General features: G+C 37.3%; 1 protein-coding gene across 1 annotated transcript in view; it reads right to left on the bottom strand.

Annotated features, from left to right (window-relative positions):
* Positions 1-1,686: 1,686 nt before the first annotated feature.
* spire2 (spire-type actin nucleation factor 2) overlaps positions 1,687-17,643 on the bottom strand; it is a 47,893-nt gene continuing 31,936 nt past the window's right edge. Inside the window, exons 10-15 of the mRNA XM_059335926.1 lie at positions 13,677-13,804; positions 8,757-8,894; positions 8,349-8,416; positions 6,449-6,476; positions 5,723-5,820; positions 1,687-3,978 (exon numbers count right to left, since the gene is read on the bottom strand). Of these exons, the coding sequence (XP_059191909.1) occupies positions 3,579-3,978; positions 5,723-5,820; positions 6,449-6,476; positions 8,349-8,416; positions 8,757-8,894; positions 13,677-13,804 (860 nt within the window). The 3' untranslated portion in view covers positions 1,687-3,578. The remainder of the gene's footprint in view (positions 3,979-5,722; positions 5,821-6,448; positions 6,477-8,348; positions 8,417-8,756; positions 8,895-13,676; positions 13,805-17,643) is intronic.

Genomic DNA, 17,643 nt, shown 5'->3' with positions numbered 1-17,643 from the left:
AAAAAGTACAATATTTGCCTCAAAATGTAGTGGAGTAGAAGTATTAACTTACATAAAATGGAAATACTCAAGAAAAGTGCAAGTACCTCAAAATTGTACTTAAATACAGTGCTTGAGTAAATGTACTTAGTTACATTCCACCACTGGTCTTAATCGAGTCACAATTCCCAAAAATCAGGGTTTTGAGTCTGAGTGCATCAGGCTGTGTTTAGCTCCATGGCTTCTATATGACATCCATTTATTTTGTCTTTTACAACACCCTTTCCACCTAATTTCAAACAAGTGTACAAGTGTAGTTTTGTTGTCTAAACCTAAGCATGCTGTGACAGTCTCACAGCGGTAATAACCAGTATAGGTGCAACTTCTTCATGGCCCAGTTCTTTCTTCTCGTTTTCTGGACTGTGTGATGTCATGTCTTCTTTGGACTCACTTTTTTTGTGTCATTTTGTTGGCAGGGTTGTACGGACCAAGTGTGTATAGTATAAAAATAGGCCCTGATGTAGGCTGTATGTGTGTACGCATTGGTGTCATTTTGTGCATTTTTTTGGCTGCTATTTGTTCTTCTATGTCTTTTTATAGAATGAAAATTGAATAAAGTTACTGTTGATGTTGGAAGCAGTGCTGATTGGTTAACCTGACACTCATGTTGGATTGTTGCACAGAACCACCTGAGAAGCTCTCATTTAATAATAATCTATCAGGTGGTTGGATGAACCATCTTTTTTTTCAGCTTCCAGGAATTGTGTTCAGGGCCTTGCAACATGGGGCGGTGCATTATCATGCTGCAACATGAGGTGATGGTAGTGGATGAATGGCACAACAATGGGCCTCATGATCTTGTCACGGTATATCTGTGTTCAAAATGCCATCAATATAATGCACCTGTGTTTGTTGTCCATAACATATGCCTGTCCTTACCATAATCCCACCGCCACCATAGGCCACTCTACTCACAACGTTATCAGCATATATATATATATATATATATATATATAGTAATCAAGTCAACTTATCTGCTTAATCCCTCTATCAATTGTAGTTATTCCTTAGATTGTTGGGTGATGCAAAAGGTTTGTTCAGGCCTTTAAAATTACAGTAGCATCCCAATAAATTACAATATCATGGAAAAGTCAATTTCCAGTAGTTATATAGCCCCAACCAAGTATTGAGTTCATATAGATGGACATACTTTTCAGAGGGCAACAATTCCATATTAAACATACTTTTTGAAATTGGTCTTTTGTAATATACATTTTTCTTGAGAAACAAAATTTTAGTTCTTCATTAAATGTAAGCCATAATCATTATAATTAGAAGAAATTAAATAAATGAAGACATGAAATGTTTCATTCTGTGTTTGATGGATCTATATAATGTGTTATTTCCACTTTTTGAACTGAGTTACTGACATAAATAAACTTTTCTATCATATATTCTTATTTATTGAGATGCACCTGTATGTTTTTTATGTACCAACAAAATGCCTTTTAATCACTCTTCTAGAGCTCATTCATTTGCTATTACTTTTGTGTATTTATGCACCAATAGAAATTTCCTTCCAAGAAAGAAAAACAGGAATATACTAAATACACATTATGTTTCCATGTATTAATGAAGTGCAGCTCAGTGACTGTTGAGGCTTTTATGTGGCATCACAGCATGCAGAAGTGAACAGTAAAACTCTGCTCGTGTTTCTCGTTAGATTTTATTGCAGTTGAGGTTTACTTAGTGTTTACAAAACCAGAGCAGATTGCAAGCGTCCATGGGGAGTGAGAGAGGCGGGAGTTTCATCTGCTCGCTTCACATCAACATCGTCATGCTGCGTCAGTTAAAGGTGCAGTCTGCAGCTTCGTCCCGATACATTCACAGTGTCGCCGCTATCGTGCCTCATCCAGCCGTACCTGGGACTTTACAAGCACGTCTAAAATGCTAAAATAGGCCTCGTTTATGCAGCAGCCAACTCGTAACAAATCCCTTTTCGGATTATTTAAAATATTTTTTTTACTATGCTGTGTACAAGCTTATCGTTTTACAATTCTGTTTTTCTGTGTCCTAAATTACATTCATGACAAAAACAAGGCAACCACAGAGAGCTAAAACGCTAGGGTTACATATCGACTCTATGCTGCTGCTGATTTTGTCCTCCTCAAACGACCACCATCTCCACCTTCTTCCTCACAGTGTGTACTCTTACAACCACCAGGACTTTCCTCATCTGCCCCTCTCCTCTAATAAGCTACCCGGCAGCTGTGAGCAACAGGGAGTGAAGTCATGGTGCTGTAGATAAGGCAGATACAGACAGAAACGGCTTTTTACTCAAACCTTTGAGTCTCCGTGTGTGAGATGTTGAGACACGTAAGATAATGTATTTGGGACCTGGATGATGGGTGAGGTGGTGGTGGTTTATAGTCACAAGGGTTCTATACAGCTCCGGGAAACTTTTTTTAGCTTTATATATCATAGCATAATCGTTAAATAACGCATTTAATGCTCCAACCCAATAATATTTAAAGGACCCTCACTGGATTATGTATTCATACAGTCATGGAAAAAATGATTAGACCACCTTTGTTTTCTTCAATTTCTTGTTTATTTTAATGCCTGGTACAACTAAAGGTACATTTGTTTGGACAAATATAATGATAACAACAAAAATAGCTCATAAGACTTAAATTTAAGAGCTGATATCTAGCCATTTTCCATGGTTTTCTTGGCAATAATTTTGTTTTTTTGGTTATTATAACCATTTCCCATGGTTTTCTTGATAATGATTTTGGTTATTATCAAGAAAACCATGGAAAATGGCTAGATAGACACCACCAGACGCAGCAACAGCTCCATCTACCAGGCTGTCAGGAAGCTAAAAAAAAAAAAAAAAAAACCCTCCCAAAAATGACATAGCCATTTGCACACTTATGTTAAAAAATTGCTGCTAATATTGATTGACTGTATTGCACGATTACAACTTAAAAACTTATATATACTGCTATTCCTACACTGTGACCTCAGATTCCCTTCTCTTTTTTGTTTATTTTTAAATGTCTTCATCTGCTGTGCACTTTATTTATTGTCTTCTTTAGTGTTAGGATAAGTTTGTCTCTATTATTTTGTGCTGTGCACTTTACTGTTACTTTAAGTGTTAGAAATGTATTGTCTCGTGTTCACTGTGGGATAGTAAGAAACATAATTTTGATTCCTTTGTATGTCTGCTACATGTGAAGAAATTGACAATAAAGCTTTGACTTTAGATATCAGCTCTTAAATGAAACTCTCATGAGCTATTTTTGTTGCTATCATTATATTTGTCCAAACAAATGTGTCTTTAATTGTACCCGGCATTAAAATGAACAAGAAATTGAAGAAAACAAGGGTGGTCTCGTCATTTTTCCCATGACTGTACCTTGAACTGATCTGATGGCTATTTGAGTAATCACTGCATGTAACCATTAAAACCCTTAAAGAACTTCACTCTTGAGTGTGCATCTGTCTGTGTGTGTGTCCATGTGTGTGTGCACAGTGCAGACTCTTTAAGAAGTGTGTGTGGGCAGAAAGGGATAAAAAAAAAAAAGTCAATCTACTCATTGGTTCACATTGTTGATGGTCTTGCGGAACTGGGGCGAAAGAGATGGCGATGACGTGTGAAGCCGCTGCTGCTGTTGTTGAGGGAGGGAGGGGTGACACTGTGGCTGTGGGGAGGGTGGAGGGTGGCACTGAGGGTGAGGCTGGGGAGGGTGTGTTTGAGGGCAAGTCTCAAGGTTTGATTGACGTTGCAGCGGCGGTCTCTGAGGGGTGGCGGCAGCAGCTCTGGCCTCCCTCTTGGGTGTGTTGTTGAGGATGTCCAGACTCCGGCGGCTGGAGGAAATGACGTCGGCGACGAATTTGGTGCATTCGGCGCAGATGTCACGTAGTGTGCAGCCGTGGGCGTAGAGGTGGGGGAACTCCTCCTCCACTGAGCGTCGGGATAAGCTACGCAGGGACCTGCAGAGGCACAGGGACCGTTGGTATTATACAGGTGCATCTCAATAAATTAGAATATCATGGATCATTGATTTCTGCTATTTTATTTTATTTTTATTTTTTAGTCTTTTGTGAGTCCCAAAACTTTATTTAAGTACTAATAGTAACGTTTTACAATGTAAAATTCTACTTTCTAAAATTACATTGACTCTTTACCATATATGCCTCTCTTAAAGCATACATTATATTTGTCCATAACACTTGTTGTTTCATATCAACATATTCTCATAGCCATCTATGCCTGTATACAGTATGTGCCAAAGACCACTTTCCATATCACAAGTTAAATATCCAGTGATATGAATGAAATAACCCTGTTTTTGTATTGTCTTACAAATGTAACATTCCGTCAAATAATAACCAGCTTGCCACTATGTATGTTACATACAGTCGCACTGAGTTAATTGTCGCACTTATTATTTAATGCAAACTGATTAATATTGACAGGTCGTAAGATAGACAGACCGTAACACATTACTTACAGTGAATCAGCTGAGCAGCTGCAAATATGACGCTGTGCTTTATCTTGTTTGTCCTTCTAATCCTATTTAATATAAAAACGCAACATGATAAATAGTACATCCAAAAAAAGAAAGACATGCTGTGGAGGGCTGGAACCATCACGGCCACTAACGAAAAGATTAAGGTCATCTTTTCTGATTAAAATAACTCCAACAGTTGCTGTTATAAAACCTACTATTTCTGTCCTTACAGCTGCACGGTCGGGTAGTGATGACAGGTGTTAGACAACAGATCAGCACAACAACAACAAGCCTGCATACTCTCTCCAAACCACTGTCCTGCTCTCTCTTTCACCCAGCTCTTACTCTCACTTCCCTCACAAGGAGTGAGGATATTAATGACAGCTGAGTAATTATTACATAATGGCTGTTGAGAGGCTCCAGCGCACTGATTATATAACAAAAGGATGGAGGGTGGGGGGGCGCTGGTGATTGGATTGAGTAGGCAATTTGCGATTGGTTGAGGTAAGCACAAAGGTGGTTTCTGCTTACTTTGGAGAAGGTTAGCAATCAGTGGCTTGAAGGCGGGCCAGACTTAAATAGATTTAACTTGTGTTCTTAACGCAGCCGGGCTCTGCCTTTGTCCTTGGACTGAACGAGCATAGTGGCTGTGAGGAAACTGGGCCTGAGCGTCTGTGTCACAGGCCAAGAGTCCATCCAAAGGTCAAGTCAGCTTTACCTTGATTGAACTTTGGGGAATGACACACAAAACTTAGTTACTGCCAAAAGTAATAGCATTAACTAAGTTAATAAATAGCCTCATCAGAATCAGTAAATAGTCCACAACGTTGGTCCAGATCAGAAGTGGAACGTAACTAAGTGCATTTACTCAAGGACTGTACTTAAGTACAATTTTGAGGTACTTGTACTTTACTTATTTACATTTATATTTCTTTACTTAGAATTTCCAATATTTGTTACCTTTTACTTCTACTACACTACATTTTAAGGCAAATATGGTACTTTTTACTCCACTACATTTTGCTGACAGCTTTAGTTACTTTTCAAGTCAAGGTTTAACATGAAACATGATCAATTTAAAGTCACAAGACATTTTTTTAAATTAAACCTGATAACAGTATGTAAAGGAATAACTCATATGTATATATATATACACACACATTATTATTATTATTATTATTATTATTATTATTATTATTATTATTATGAAAAGGCAGACTCACTTATAGACTTGGCTTTTGTGTCCATGGCTCTTTGGAGTACTGTGGAAGCCAATAGTGTACACAGGAATATGGGCCATCTTCTTTGAAGGAATCTTCATCTGGAGCACAGGAAGAGGGACAAGAGGAAAAAAATGTGACAAAGAAAAGAGAGAGACGGAGAACTGTATACAAAAAGGCAAAAAAAGTATTTAGAGAGTCTTCTAGAACAACCAATAGATTCAAAATACAAACACCAAGGACTCCACACTTACACGGCAAACAACTATCATTAGCTGTCACACAAATCACACAGTCGCAAATGAACATAGGACCTAAACGAGTATATTTTCAAACCACAACAAAACTACACAACAGAAATGACTCACAGCACCCCAACAAACACCAGCACTGACTGTACACATCATTGAGAATCACAAACAAACACACAAAATCCAAACGGCCTAAATGTCAAACCTACGGAGCACAGAACCAGACATCCAACACGCTCTGGGACTGAAGCAACAGATCAAAACCGACAACAGAAGAAATGATGTCAACAGAAATACCGGCCACTTCACTAAAACATGTACTTGACAAATGAAAAAAATGTGTTAACAAGTGGTGCAATATCCCATTTAGACTCTTGGTATTGTTTTGCAAAAACAACAAAATTGCCAAATCAGCACAGAATCATACTTAAAATTAAAATAAAGCAAAAATGAGCATTTGATGAGTTCTTAAAGTTACCTTTGCACTGCAGGAGCCACAGACAGATCTGCAAGGTGAACAAAAATTATCAATACACCTTTATTCCACAATTTCAAGGGTAAGAAGCAGTGGTGGAAGAAGTATTCAGATCACTTACTTAAGTAAAAGTACTTTTACCACACTGTGAAGTTACTCCACTACAAGTTAAAGTACTGCATTCAAAACTCACTGAAGTAAAAGTTTAAAAAAAAGTACCAGCATCAAAATGTACCTAAAGTATCAAAAGTAAAAGTACTCATTATGCAGAATGGACCCACTCAGATTGTTTTATATATTCCAAATATAGTATTACATTATTTGTATTGATAAATTAATGTAAGTAGTAGTTTAATTTTGTAAAGACAGGGCTCATTTTAACTACCTAATATACTGTTATGAGGCATCATTTAAAAACAAATGTCAAATGACTTTAAATGTATCATGTTTTTCATGTTAAATGAGAGTAACTAGTAACTTAAGCTGTATAAGCAGCTAAATGTAGTGGAGTAGAAGTATAAAGTTACATAAAATGGAAATACTCAAGAAAATTGCAAGTACCTCAAAATTATACTTAAGTACAGGTAGGATTTGTTCAGGCTTGTATCATAAAATGACTATGATACATCTGTGGGGGTTAACTGGGCCATTGATCATCAAGAACAGCAAACATAACTCCTCTCCAGTATTAAAGCTCTTCAAAGTTTCTCTCCAGATATGTTTTAAAATATGTAAAAGCACTCTGCTATGAATAATATTTAGTTTAACATGGTTTGTAAATTACTCCACTACAAGTAAAAGTCCTGCATTCAAAACTTACTTCAGTAAAAGTACAAAAGTATCAGTATCAAAATGTACTTAAAGTATCAAAAGTAAAAGTACTCGTACTCAGAATAGCCCCACTTAGGTGTTTTATATATTCAGATTCTGAATATATAAAACACCTGAGTGGGGCCATTCTGCTTAACTAAAGTACTTTTACTTTTGATATATTCTGAATTTCAGAATATATTATTGTATTATTATTTTTGACAGACTTATGTCAGTAACATTTTAATTTTATTTTTTGAACTACTTAATATACTGTAATGAGGTTTAGTTTAAATAAATGTCTAGTCACTTTTAATTTATCGTGTGTTTATGTTAAATCTCGACCTGGAAAGTAACTAAGGCTGTCAGCTAAATGTAGTGGAGTAAAAAGTGCAATATTTCCCTCTAAATGTAGTGAAGTAGAAGTATAAAGTGACATAAAATGGAAATACTCAAGTAAAGTACAAGTACCTCAAAATTGTACTTGAGTAAATTTACTTTCTTACATTCCACCACTGCTTGGGTTGTCCGGTGAAAAAGCAGTATATGCAAAATATCCCCCCCCCTAATTTCAGGCCACCATAGCTCAACGTGAAAAAACGAGTGGGGTGTTCTGGAGGCTTGTTACTGTTGTAAGTTTTGCTGGAGTTACTAGAATATAATTAAAAGCTATACAGTAGTTTGTATAAAGGGATCTTTGGGTTTACTGTAACATGGGTTATATTTTAAGTTCAATCAGTAATATCACCATTGAACTCATCAAGTAAATAGTTGATATTTAGCAAAGTCTTGAAATCGTAAAAGAAAAAGTCAGATGAAGGGAACAGTAAATTGACGAGGATAATTACATTTCAACTTCAAATAAACAGTTAAGATAATCGCCTGGTTGCTTCCAGATTTCAGTTATTACTTTGGTGAGTACAGTGTTACCTGAACTGGCAGAAGTGATGGACAAAATAAACTGTAATTGACCTCAGTCTACGTAAAATCTTGGCTATGGCTCTGGAACAAACATCAAGTAGCATTTAAAGATAAATGTGGATTTAACATTTCAGAAGCCCCTCACAGGTGAGAGAAGAGTTTTCTTTGATACCTTTTACACAGTAAGCAGGTAGATGGCCACGAAAAGAGAGGGAACTTCACTCTGCAGCAGCAGCATACCTGAGGAACACACACACACACACACACACACACACACACGGAGACACACACACACACACACACACACACACACACACACACACACACACACACACACGGAGAAACACGCACACAGAGACGCACACAGACACACAAATGGAGACACACGCACACACAGACACACACACACACACACACACACACACACACACACACACACACACACACAAACACAGACATAAACACAGACACACACACAGACACACAGACACACAGACACACACACACACACACGTATTGAGTCCATTTACTGTAAACACAGCACAGTGAGAACTAGCAGAGGGAAGTTCCACTCTGTTACCTTGCCTTTCTTCAGGTTATTGTAAAGCTCTTTGCTCTGGAGAAACTTCTCCATCTCTGCTTTGACCAACACTCTGCGCACGTTGATGACCTCATCCACCGTCAGGGCAAGACTCTCCACGGGGTGGCTGAACTCCTCCTGAACACAGCCGGCAGCAGAAGAAGAGAGATTAATCACTCGTACGCTCAATACTCTACAGTGAGCAGAAGATTCATAGATGTCACATGATCAGTGTCTTATTAAGTAGAATGAGGAGGCTTGTGTTGGAATCGAACAAACACTGGAATGGACTGTCTGCCATAGATGTAGAGATGCTGATTTAAGAAACATTTGTGAGAGTGGTCTCTTAATTTTTTCCAGAGCTGTATATTAAGTACGCTACTCTATTATATTGGGATATAGTTAACACAGAATTTGAATGCTAAAGAAATAGCTAGCAATTGATTCTACACAACTGCACTTGAAAATGAACTCCAGAAACATTTTGAAAGAATATGCAAAGTCTATAACCAACAGTGTTGGGGGAGTTACTTGTAAGACTAACTAGTTACGTCACTATGTTACTCTTTCTCTTGAAAGTATCAAATAAAGTACTTTTAAAGTTACCTATTCAAATGCATTTCAAATATGCCGTTTGGTGTGTTGTCACTTCTACTGTAAAGAAATACCCACACGAGAGGTGTGAATCCCCAGAGGCCCCATGATACGATTTTATCCTGATACTTGAGTCATGATACGATTTTATTGTGATTTTAAGCATTTTCTGATATGGACAGTATTGCGATACAATATATTGCAATTTAACTGTTTAACTGTATTTTATGTCCACAAAATTAAATTAAATAAAGAATTGCATTGGTAAATAAGAGAAAATTCTCAGTCTAGTCATCTCACTTCAGTCTTTTTATTTCTCCACAATGAGAGTCAAACCCACAGACTGAAAAACAAAGTATTCAGTCAAACTGAACTGAACTGATATCAAACATGTATGAACGACAACAACTGCAGCATTTTCCTCAAACTTTCCTCAACTTTAAGCTTCACTGCTCTGAATTTTTTTTGAATGAAACATAAAAACTTACGTTATTTCCACAATTTCCTATAGATTCCTTAGATCTTTTAGTTTCATGTGATACCAGTATGTCAGGTATAAACCTAAATGTGAGCCCGCTACAGCCTGCAAAACTTGGCAGGCATGAATCGATATAATATTGCCACGCAAAATATTACAATACTATGCTCTATCGATCCCCCCCCCCCCCCCCCCCCCATCTCTAACCCACACTACACAACTCTTATCAAAATAATACATGGAAAGCATAACATCTTAAATTTAACATATTTATTTATCTATTGATCATACAAACCATGACCCCAACACACAAAAAATATTTCTTATCTGCCACAATGTAAAGTGCTCGTCGCTAAATACTGCTGACTGTTGCACAAGTAACACATTATAGCGGACGATTGTCTGCTTAATTTTATTTTGCTTGATTAATTAATAATAATGAATTAAAATTAAAGTATCAGATTTTAGAACCGTATGATATGAGTATATGAAGGTCATTCCCATGCTCAAAAATGTCTATATTTATTTTATAAATCAATGTTATGATTTCTTATCAAAACTTTATGGACATTTCTTCAAAATCTGCATTTTTCTTCTTCACTCCAGTTCTGAGAAACCCCCTTATAATGAATATACCAAGGAAAGCCATACATCCTCTGAATGCTCTAGGTCTCAAGTTTGTGGATGTAAAGTTTCATGAGGCTGTGATTATCCCGGAGGTCACAGCAGCTCATTTTATACAGCGAGGTCAAGTTTAAAAATATGCTCTCATTGCTATGAAATGGCTACAATGGGGACTAGCATCATTACACGAGTGTCCTCATTGAATCCACAGTGTCGGCTTTCAGCAGTGGTGGAAAAAGTATTCAGATCCTTTATTTAAGTAAAAGTATTAATACCACACTGTGAAATTACTAAGTCAAAGTCCTGCATTCAGAACTTAGTTAAATAAAAGTACAAAACTATCAGCATAAAAATGTACATAAAGTATCAAAAGTAAAAGTATTTGTTATGCAGAATGGACCCACTAAGACTATTTTATATATTCCAAATATAGTATTAGACTGTTATTATTGATGCATTTAAGTAAGCAGCATTTTACTGCTGTCCAGATAGGGCTCATTTACTCACTACTTAACATACTGTAATGAGGTTTAATTAAAAACATGTCTAATCACATTAAATGTATCATGCATCATGTATCAAAAGTAAATAAAGCTGTCAGCTAAATGTAGTGAAGTAAAAAGTACAATATATGCCTCTAAATGTAGTAGAGTAGAAGTATAAAGTTACATAAAATGGAAATACTCAAGTAAAGCACAAGTACCTCAAAATGATACTTAAGTACAGTAGTTACTTTCCGCCATTGGCTTTCAGTAATATCCAATTTACGCAATTTAAAAACTGTTTAGGGATCCCAGTATGTAGAAATAGGCAAATACAATAGGCTGCGTGATTTTTGCCCTAAACTTCATGGGATTAGCATAAAGTTTAGGGCATGTCTGTAAAGGGGAAACTGGATGAGTTGGATACCAATAGAACCCATTCTCATTCAGAGGTCAAGGGACCCCTTTGAAAATGGCCAAGTCAACCACACTCATATTTTCTGGTCTTGAGAAGTGTTTCACCAAAATATCCCTAATGACCAGAGGGGAGTCCTCCTTAGTTCAATCCCAGAAGGTTTTGAGGGAAGATCTGTTACAAATACTCTTGGGGGCTGCTATTAAGTGTGTCCCGATAAGATGGTTGACCAACATATAATATATGGGTTTAAAATGTATGGGAACTGTATGAGATGGAACAAATTCATATGAAATAAGACTACAAAACCCACATTTATAAAGAGATGGAGCCCTGAGTTTGTTAATGCAATATGAAAAGTTTACTTTTGTCTTATTTATTTATTATATTTCTTTTGTTTATTCATTTTTCATTCTTTTTTTCTACACTACAGGCCAAAAGTTTGGAAGCAACTTAAATTTTCTGCTCACAATGGCTTTCTTAAAAACCAGTATGGATTCTTTGGATTTTTGGATTTGTTTACAGCATGATCAGACTTTACTTTCATTGAATTGAACCATTTCCCTCAATTTACTTTATGGATTAATGTTACCAGACCATTGCTGAATAAATGTTAACAAAAGAAAATAAGTGTAGAAGTAAAAACAAATCACTATTTGCATTATTCACTTTAGCTCTTTGGCTTTTGAGAGTTTGGATACTAAATAACTCAACTCTGTTCATATCTGTGATAAACCACCACAGAAATGGCTAGACAGAAAAAGGTGAGCAAAGAAACAAGAGTACAGATTTGTACATTAAAGAAATAAGGATACATTGAAAGACACTTGTAGGTCGAAAAATTTGTTTTAAAGCAAGATAATGACCCAAAGCATTCTTCCAAGCTCTGTCAGGTTTACCTAGACTAAAAAGAAGAGGAAGGTGTTCTTTGAAAGATGGGTTGCCCTCCCAGTCTCCAGACTTCCCTCCAATTGAGCTTGTGTGGGATGAATTGGGTCGATCAGTCATAAAAGTGCGAATGAATCATCAGTCTCTCAATGATGAATTTAAGAAAGCTTGGAATGCAATTCCTGGCACATATTTAAAAAAAAACTTGAGGAACAAATGCCTCGTATATGTCATGCTGTTGTGGAGGAGGTAACTAGGAGTCTAAGCAATAAAAACCTAAAGACCTGATAATTATAGTTAAAATGTATTCTGAAAAGTGACTCTTTATATAATAATCATCTTTTTTTGTTGTTGTTGCAAAGTATATCAATGAAACCATAATCTTTTTTTGTACAAATTTGATCCTGCTTCCAAACTTTTGGTCAGTAGTGTACTTATTTACTTGTGTATTTTGTCTCATTTTACATGTGAAGGTATATAGTGAAGTGGAGATCAACCAGCTGTAAATGTGTGAAGTGTAAGGACAAATGTAAAATTGTATTGTATGTACGGAGTGGAATATTTTGGTGAAAATAAAATATGAGTTCCAAGAAAAAAAGTCAAAAGTCAACCAAAGTCATAAAACAGAGCTCAATAAAGCCTCTGAAGAAAAAAGTGACACTAAAGAGTTAAGGACTAAATGCATCAGGGTTCGTACACTATTTCAGTGGTCAAATTCAAGCACTTTTCAAGGACTTTCAAGGTCCATTTTCAAGCTTTTCCAGTACCTTTCAACGGTTGTAAATGGCATGTTTTAGATGAGTACTTCGATACTAAAAGGGGGTAATTTCACTTAACCATACCACCAGCAATGGTATTACACTTTTAACAACTAAAAGTAGTTTGCTAATCTCATAAAACATCTTGGTATTGGAATCTAGGGAATAGGAGCAAAAGTGAGCTCACAAAAATCATCAACCGGCAGCTGATGGAACTAAACACTACCCAAACTAGGAGGAAAGACCCACAAATACTTCAGGAGCCCTCACATCCACTAGGAATCTGAAAAACTCCCTTCAGTTAGAAGATTCAGGGTAGAGCAACAAGAAACATCTCAGAAACAAGAAGTAGCAGGCGAGACGCAGGAAAGACGCAGGCGGAGTGGTCTTCATGTCAGATAGATTTTAGGCTATTCAGTTAATTTTTTTTTTTTTCATTGAAAATGCGGTTATCTATAGTCAGATTGCAAGAGAAATACAGTAAGAATTTTAAGCATTTACAAGCACTTAATCCAAAATCCAAGCACTTTTCAAACCTTGAAATTCAACATTAAAATCCAAGCATTTTCAAGGATTTCAAGCACCCGTACGAACCCTGAATAATAGATTAAACTGACTCAATAGGATTAACAATCTTGCAGTGCATTGTCATTACCAGGGGGACCACTGAGTCTAACTCACCATCCACTGGTGCTTGTCTCCACTTCTGTAGCGAGACGTTGTTTCTGATCCCTCTGTGGTCTCGTCGACTGAACTCAGAGACAGGCGGGCCGGAGAGGACGGCACCCAGCCGTGAACTGGGAAAGATGCTGGGGGTGGAGGAAACAGTTGAAAAGTCAAAGAGACAACAGAGTAAAAATTATGAGGGTTTATCGGGGGGAACTAAATGCAGACAAATCAAATGGGGGACGTCATGTAATGAATGAGAGAAAGCCACAAATCCCAGTCTAACTAGTCCATGAATTACACATCGGCCTCTTTCATTCAGCTCCGTCTCAGATCTCGGCCCTTCAGAGTGCTTGTCGATTGACTCTACCACCGTCATGTATTATTAATCTGATTTCAGTGGAGTGATTCAAGCCCATGCAGCTACATCTGTAACTTAGATCACAGCGAGAGGTCTGCTGAGCGGCTGGTCCAGAAGAAGAGGAGGGCTCAGCTAACCGACGGTGGGAGGAGGGGGGTGGGGGGTTAAAAACAGACCACACACAGCTGACGCCGGGTTGCCTCTTCCATCCTGCAAATGGAAGGTGTCAATTTGGCTCTAATGGAAAGTAAACAGGCTGAGAAGAGGGCTGGAGCGGGCCGGTAAACATCATCAGTACATATAATTTGGATCAGCTGCCGATGACAGCCGGAGCTTAGAGGCTTACACCCTCGCAGTCACAGTCGTGGGCTGGACTGGAGAGTCCCCTTTTGGCAGAGTCATGTACTACATAATGCATCCTATTATTCTATTGTCTAAGGCTTGTGGCATGCAGCAGAGGGGATCGGCTTGCAGCCATCTAGAGACTGAGAATGGATTCAAGTCGAGATTGTTTTTCAAACAATTAGCTCTGGATATGGAGCGCCAGGCTGCTAATGCATGAATCATGGCCATCAAACAGATAACATCCTCCCTGCGGCTTACATGTAGCACACATTTCAAAGCCATTAGCTTCTCTCCTCCTTCACTCAGTTAGACTATATCAGCACATCTTTGTATTTGATTAGAATCCATCGCAAGAGGCAGATGTAATCCCTGTCAACTCCCTGTCGGCAAGAGCTGCAAGGACTTCACCACGGCAGACTGGAACGTTATTCGGCTCTTATTTCGGTGAGGTAACGGTAATTTAATGAGGTTAGTGCTTGAGGATAGAGCAGTGGGGACGTAAAGTCTAGGTGAATCACTTCATCACCTTTAAGGTTGAAATTAAACCCTTAAAAACATTTTACTGAATAGATATTCTATAGTTACAAGGAGTATGGAAAGAATAGAAGTAGTTGTGAGGTTTTTGCCATGACCTTGCAGTTACTGCATTACTGATTTTCGTTCCAGGCCTCGAGGCAGAGGAGCTGGAAACTTTAAAAAGGGTGTTTAGGCTGGTCGGCTGTATTGATGATCTAAGTGCCCTCAGTTTAAGCGTTTGTGGCGGCTCGGGTTTGATGTCAGTTGAGTTTAGGCCCAAATTACATGTAAAATCTATCCGTGGCCTAGAGGTTAGGAATTGGGCTTGTAACCGGAGGGTAGGGCTGGGTGATACAGACCGATATATTTAGGTTGAATATCGATATACGATATATATATCCCAATATTTTTATCGCAAAGTGACAGCAAATGTTCAGTCAAAGCCATATATGACATGTCACAAGTAGTTTATTGAAACCGTTTAAGTGAACACAAATACTGTATAACAGGAGTACCTTTTTTAAAATCAAACTTCATAAAGTACACATCTGAATAAAAAAATATCTGAAATAAAAATAGCCTATGAAATAAAATAGGCCAATCTTTTTCTGAAATAACTATATTTATATGAGAAAAGAATAAGAAACATTTATAGGCAGCATTTATATATAAAGCAGCTTGCCTGGAGCAAGGATCACAGCGCAAATTTGAACTATATCGATATATGTAATAAGGTCTAATTCCATATCACATCTAAAAATATATCGATATATATATATTTTTTATATCCCCATGCAGTTCGCCGGTGCAGTAATGTGAAGCCCACTGCTCCTTGGATGGTGAGTTCACTTGCAGGGCTCCAGAATAAGCATTTTGCGACCAGTTTTTGAGACAGTGCGGGTAACTTTTTATAACTAGGGGCGCTAGCCGAGGTTTTTTTTTCATATTATTTTTTATATTATATCTTATATTATATTATTTTTATTATGTTGAAAAACGAGGAGGAAAAAGTGTGTGTGTGTGTGTGTGTGTGTGTGTGTGTGTGTGTGTGTGTGCGCGTGTGTGTAAAAATAAAGCCATTAAAAAGTTTTTAAAAAGTAATAAACGTTATCTGACAAGGTATTAACTTTTTGAGCCATCCGCCACTAAGTGCCGCAGCAGCACCGTCCAAAAGACCGCAGCGGGAGCCACACAGCAAACTCAGCAGCATTAACATAGGTTTGGGAGTTTCCTCTATATTCATTTGGTAGCGGCACCCTGTCGCTGCTATATTATGCTACACTACTTCAAAATAGATTGTTTTATTTTTTTAAAATGTCGTGTTGGTATTCAAAAATATTGTGTAGGTATTAAATTGAACTTAAATATTTCTGTATATGTCCTGAAAGAGTTAATATATTTGTTATGCATTTTTGTAATGATGACAGGAAGGTCACACATCCCTTTTGTTTACATTTGATTTATCATTTTCTAAAAGCACCCTGAATGTAAAATGTGATTTATTTCATTTTAATTTATTTGTGAACTTAAAATAAAATTAAATATTTAATTAATTAATATTATTTTCTGAAAGTAGTTCTTAATTCATTATTGAAGCATTTATTATCAGGCTTTTTATAGTTTAAATGGGGTAAATGTGAATAATTGCATTGCAGGTCAATTTAAGGTGTGCCCCGAAATTTTCTGCTTGTGCCCCTAAAAATTTCAAGTTAGGAGCACCAGTACAATGAGTTAGTCTGGAGCACTGACTACAGGTTTGAAAAAAGCAATCTTCTAAAGAACTTGACCCAATGCATATTCTCTTGTTGTACAAGGCGAATGTCTTATTGTGCGCTGTCCCTGTTTTGAAATAAATAAAACTACAAAATTACAAGGATGGGGTAATTGCAGAGGTTGATTTCCCCATTGTGAGACCAATAAAGGATAAATCTTAATCTGAAATCTGAAATCTCCACAGGCTGCACTGTAGTAAAGCCGCAAAGTGTCTCCGTCTGTGGGAGGGGGATTAAAACTGCAGCAAGTGTGAATCATCCTAGGGCCAAGAGTCTGCAGGTTTCCATTGCTAGCAAACACTACAGAAGCTGACCTCATTAATTATCTTTCTTTCAGACAAATAGGAGACTCTAAGCAATAAAAAAAATCTGCAGCAGTGTTTGGTTGGGATTAACTACCTTCACACTCCTGAATATCAATGAAACGTGGTTGAGAAGAACTGTAGGTGTATGTTGCTATGTTAAATGTGGAGCAAGGGAATAAAATACAGAAACATGCTACAATCCAGCATTCCACAGAGCCCTGAACAAAACACTGACCACAGACTTGTCTTAGGAGAACACATGTGTTACTGATAAGCCTAACATTGGCTCTGTTATATTCAAGTTTCCCAGTAAAGCATGGCAGTGTGACAGAGAGCCGGCTACATTTCAATGAAACTTGGTGGAAAGTCGAGAACTGGAACAACTGATGTGTTTTTAGTGGCAACAGTGCCACCATGTGTTCATTTCTAATACACTTCAGATTGTTTCTTTTGGAATACTTGTGTCTCTCAACAGCTGTATACAGCCAAATTTGAATACAAATGGGCTGGAACAGTAAAACCACAATAACTCACAAAATAACCTAAAAATAACAACACCTCTAAATGTTTCCCTTTCTTGAACTGAACAATAGAACAACTTGCTGAGATTTTTAAAATGCTGGAAGCAGGTTAAGTTATTCCCCGTCTCACAAAACACTTCCAAATCAAAAGTTTTGGGGTTG

Source organism: Centropristis striata, chromosome 6, assembly GCF_030273125.1.
Source record: "Centropristis striata isolate RG_2023a ecotype Rhode Island chromosome 6, C.striata_1.0, whole genome shotgun sequence".
Classification (NCBI taxonomy): Eukaryota; Metazoa; Chordata; class Actinopteri; order Perciformes; family Serranidae; genus Centropristis; species Centropristis striata.
This window is presented reverse-complemented; position numbering and strand designations above follow the sequence as displayed.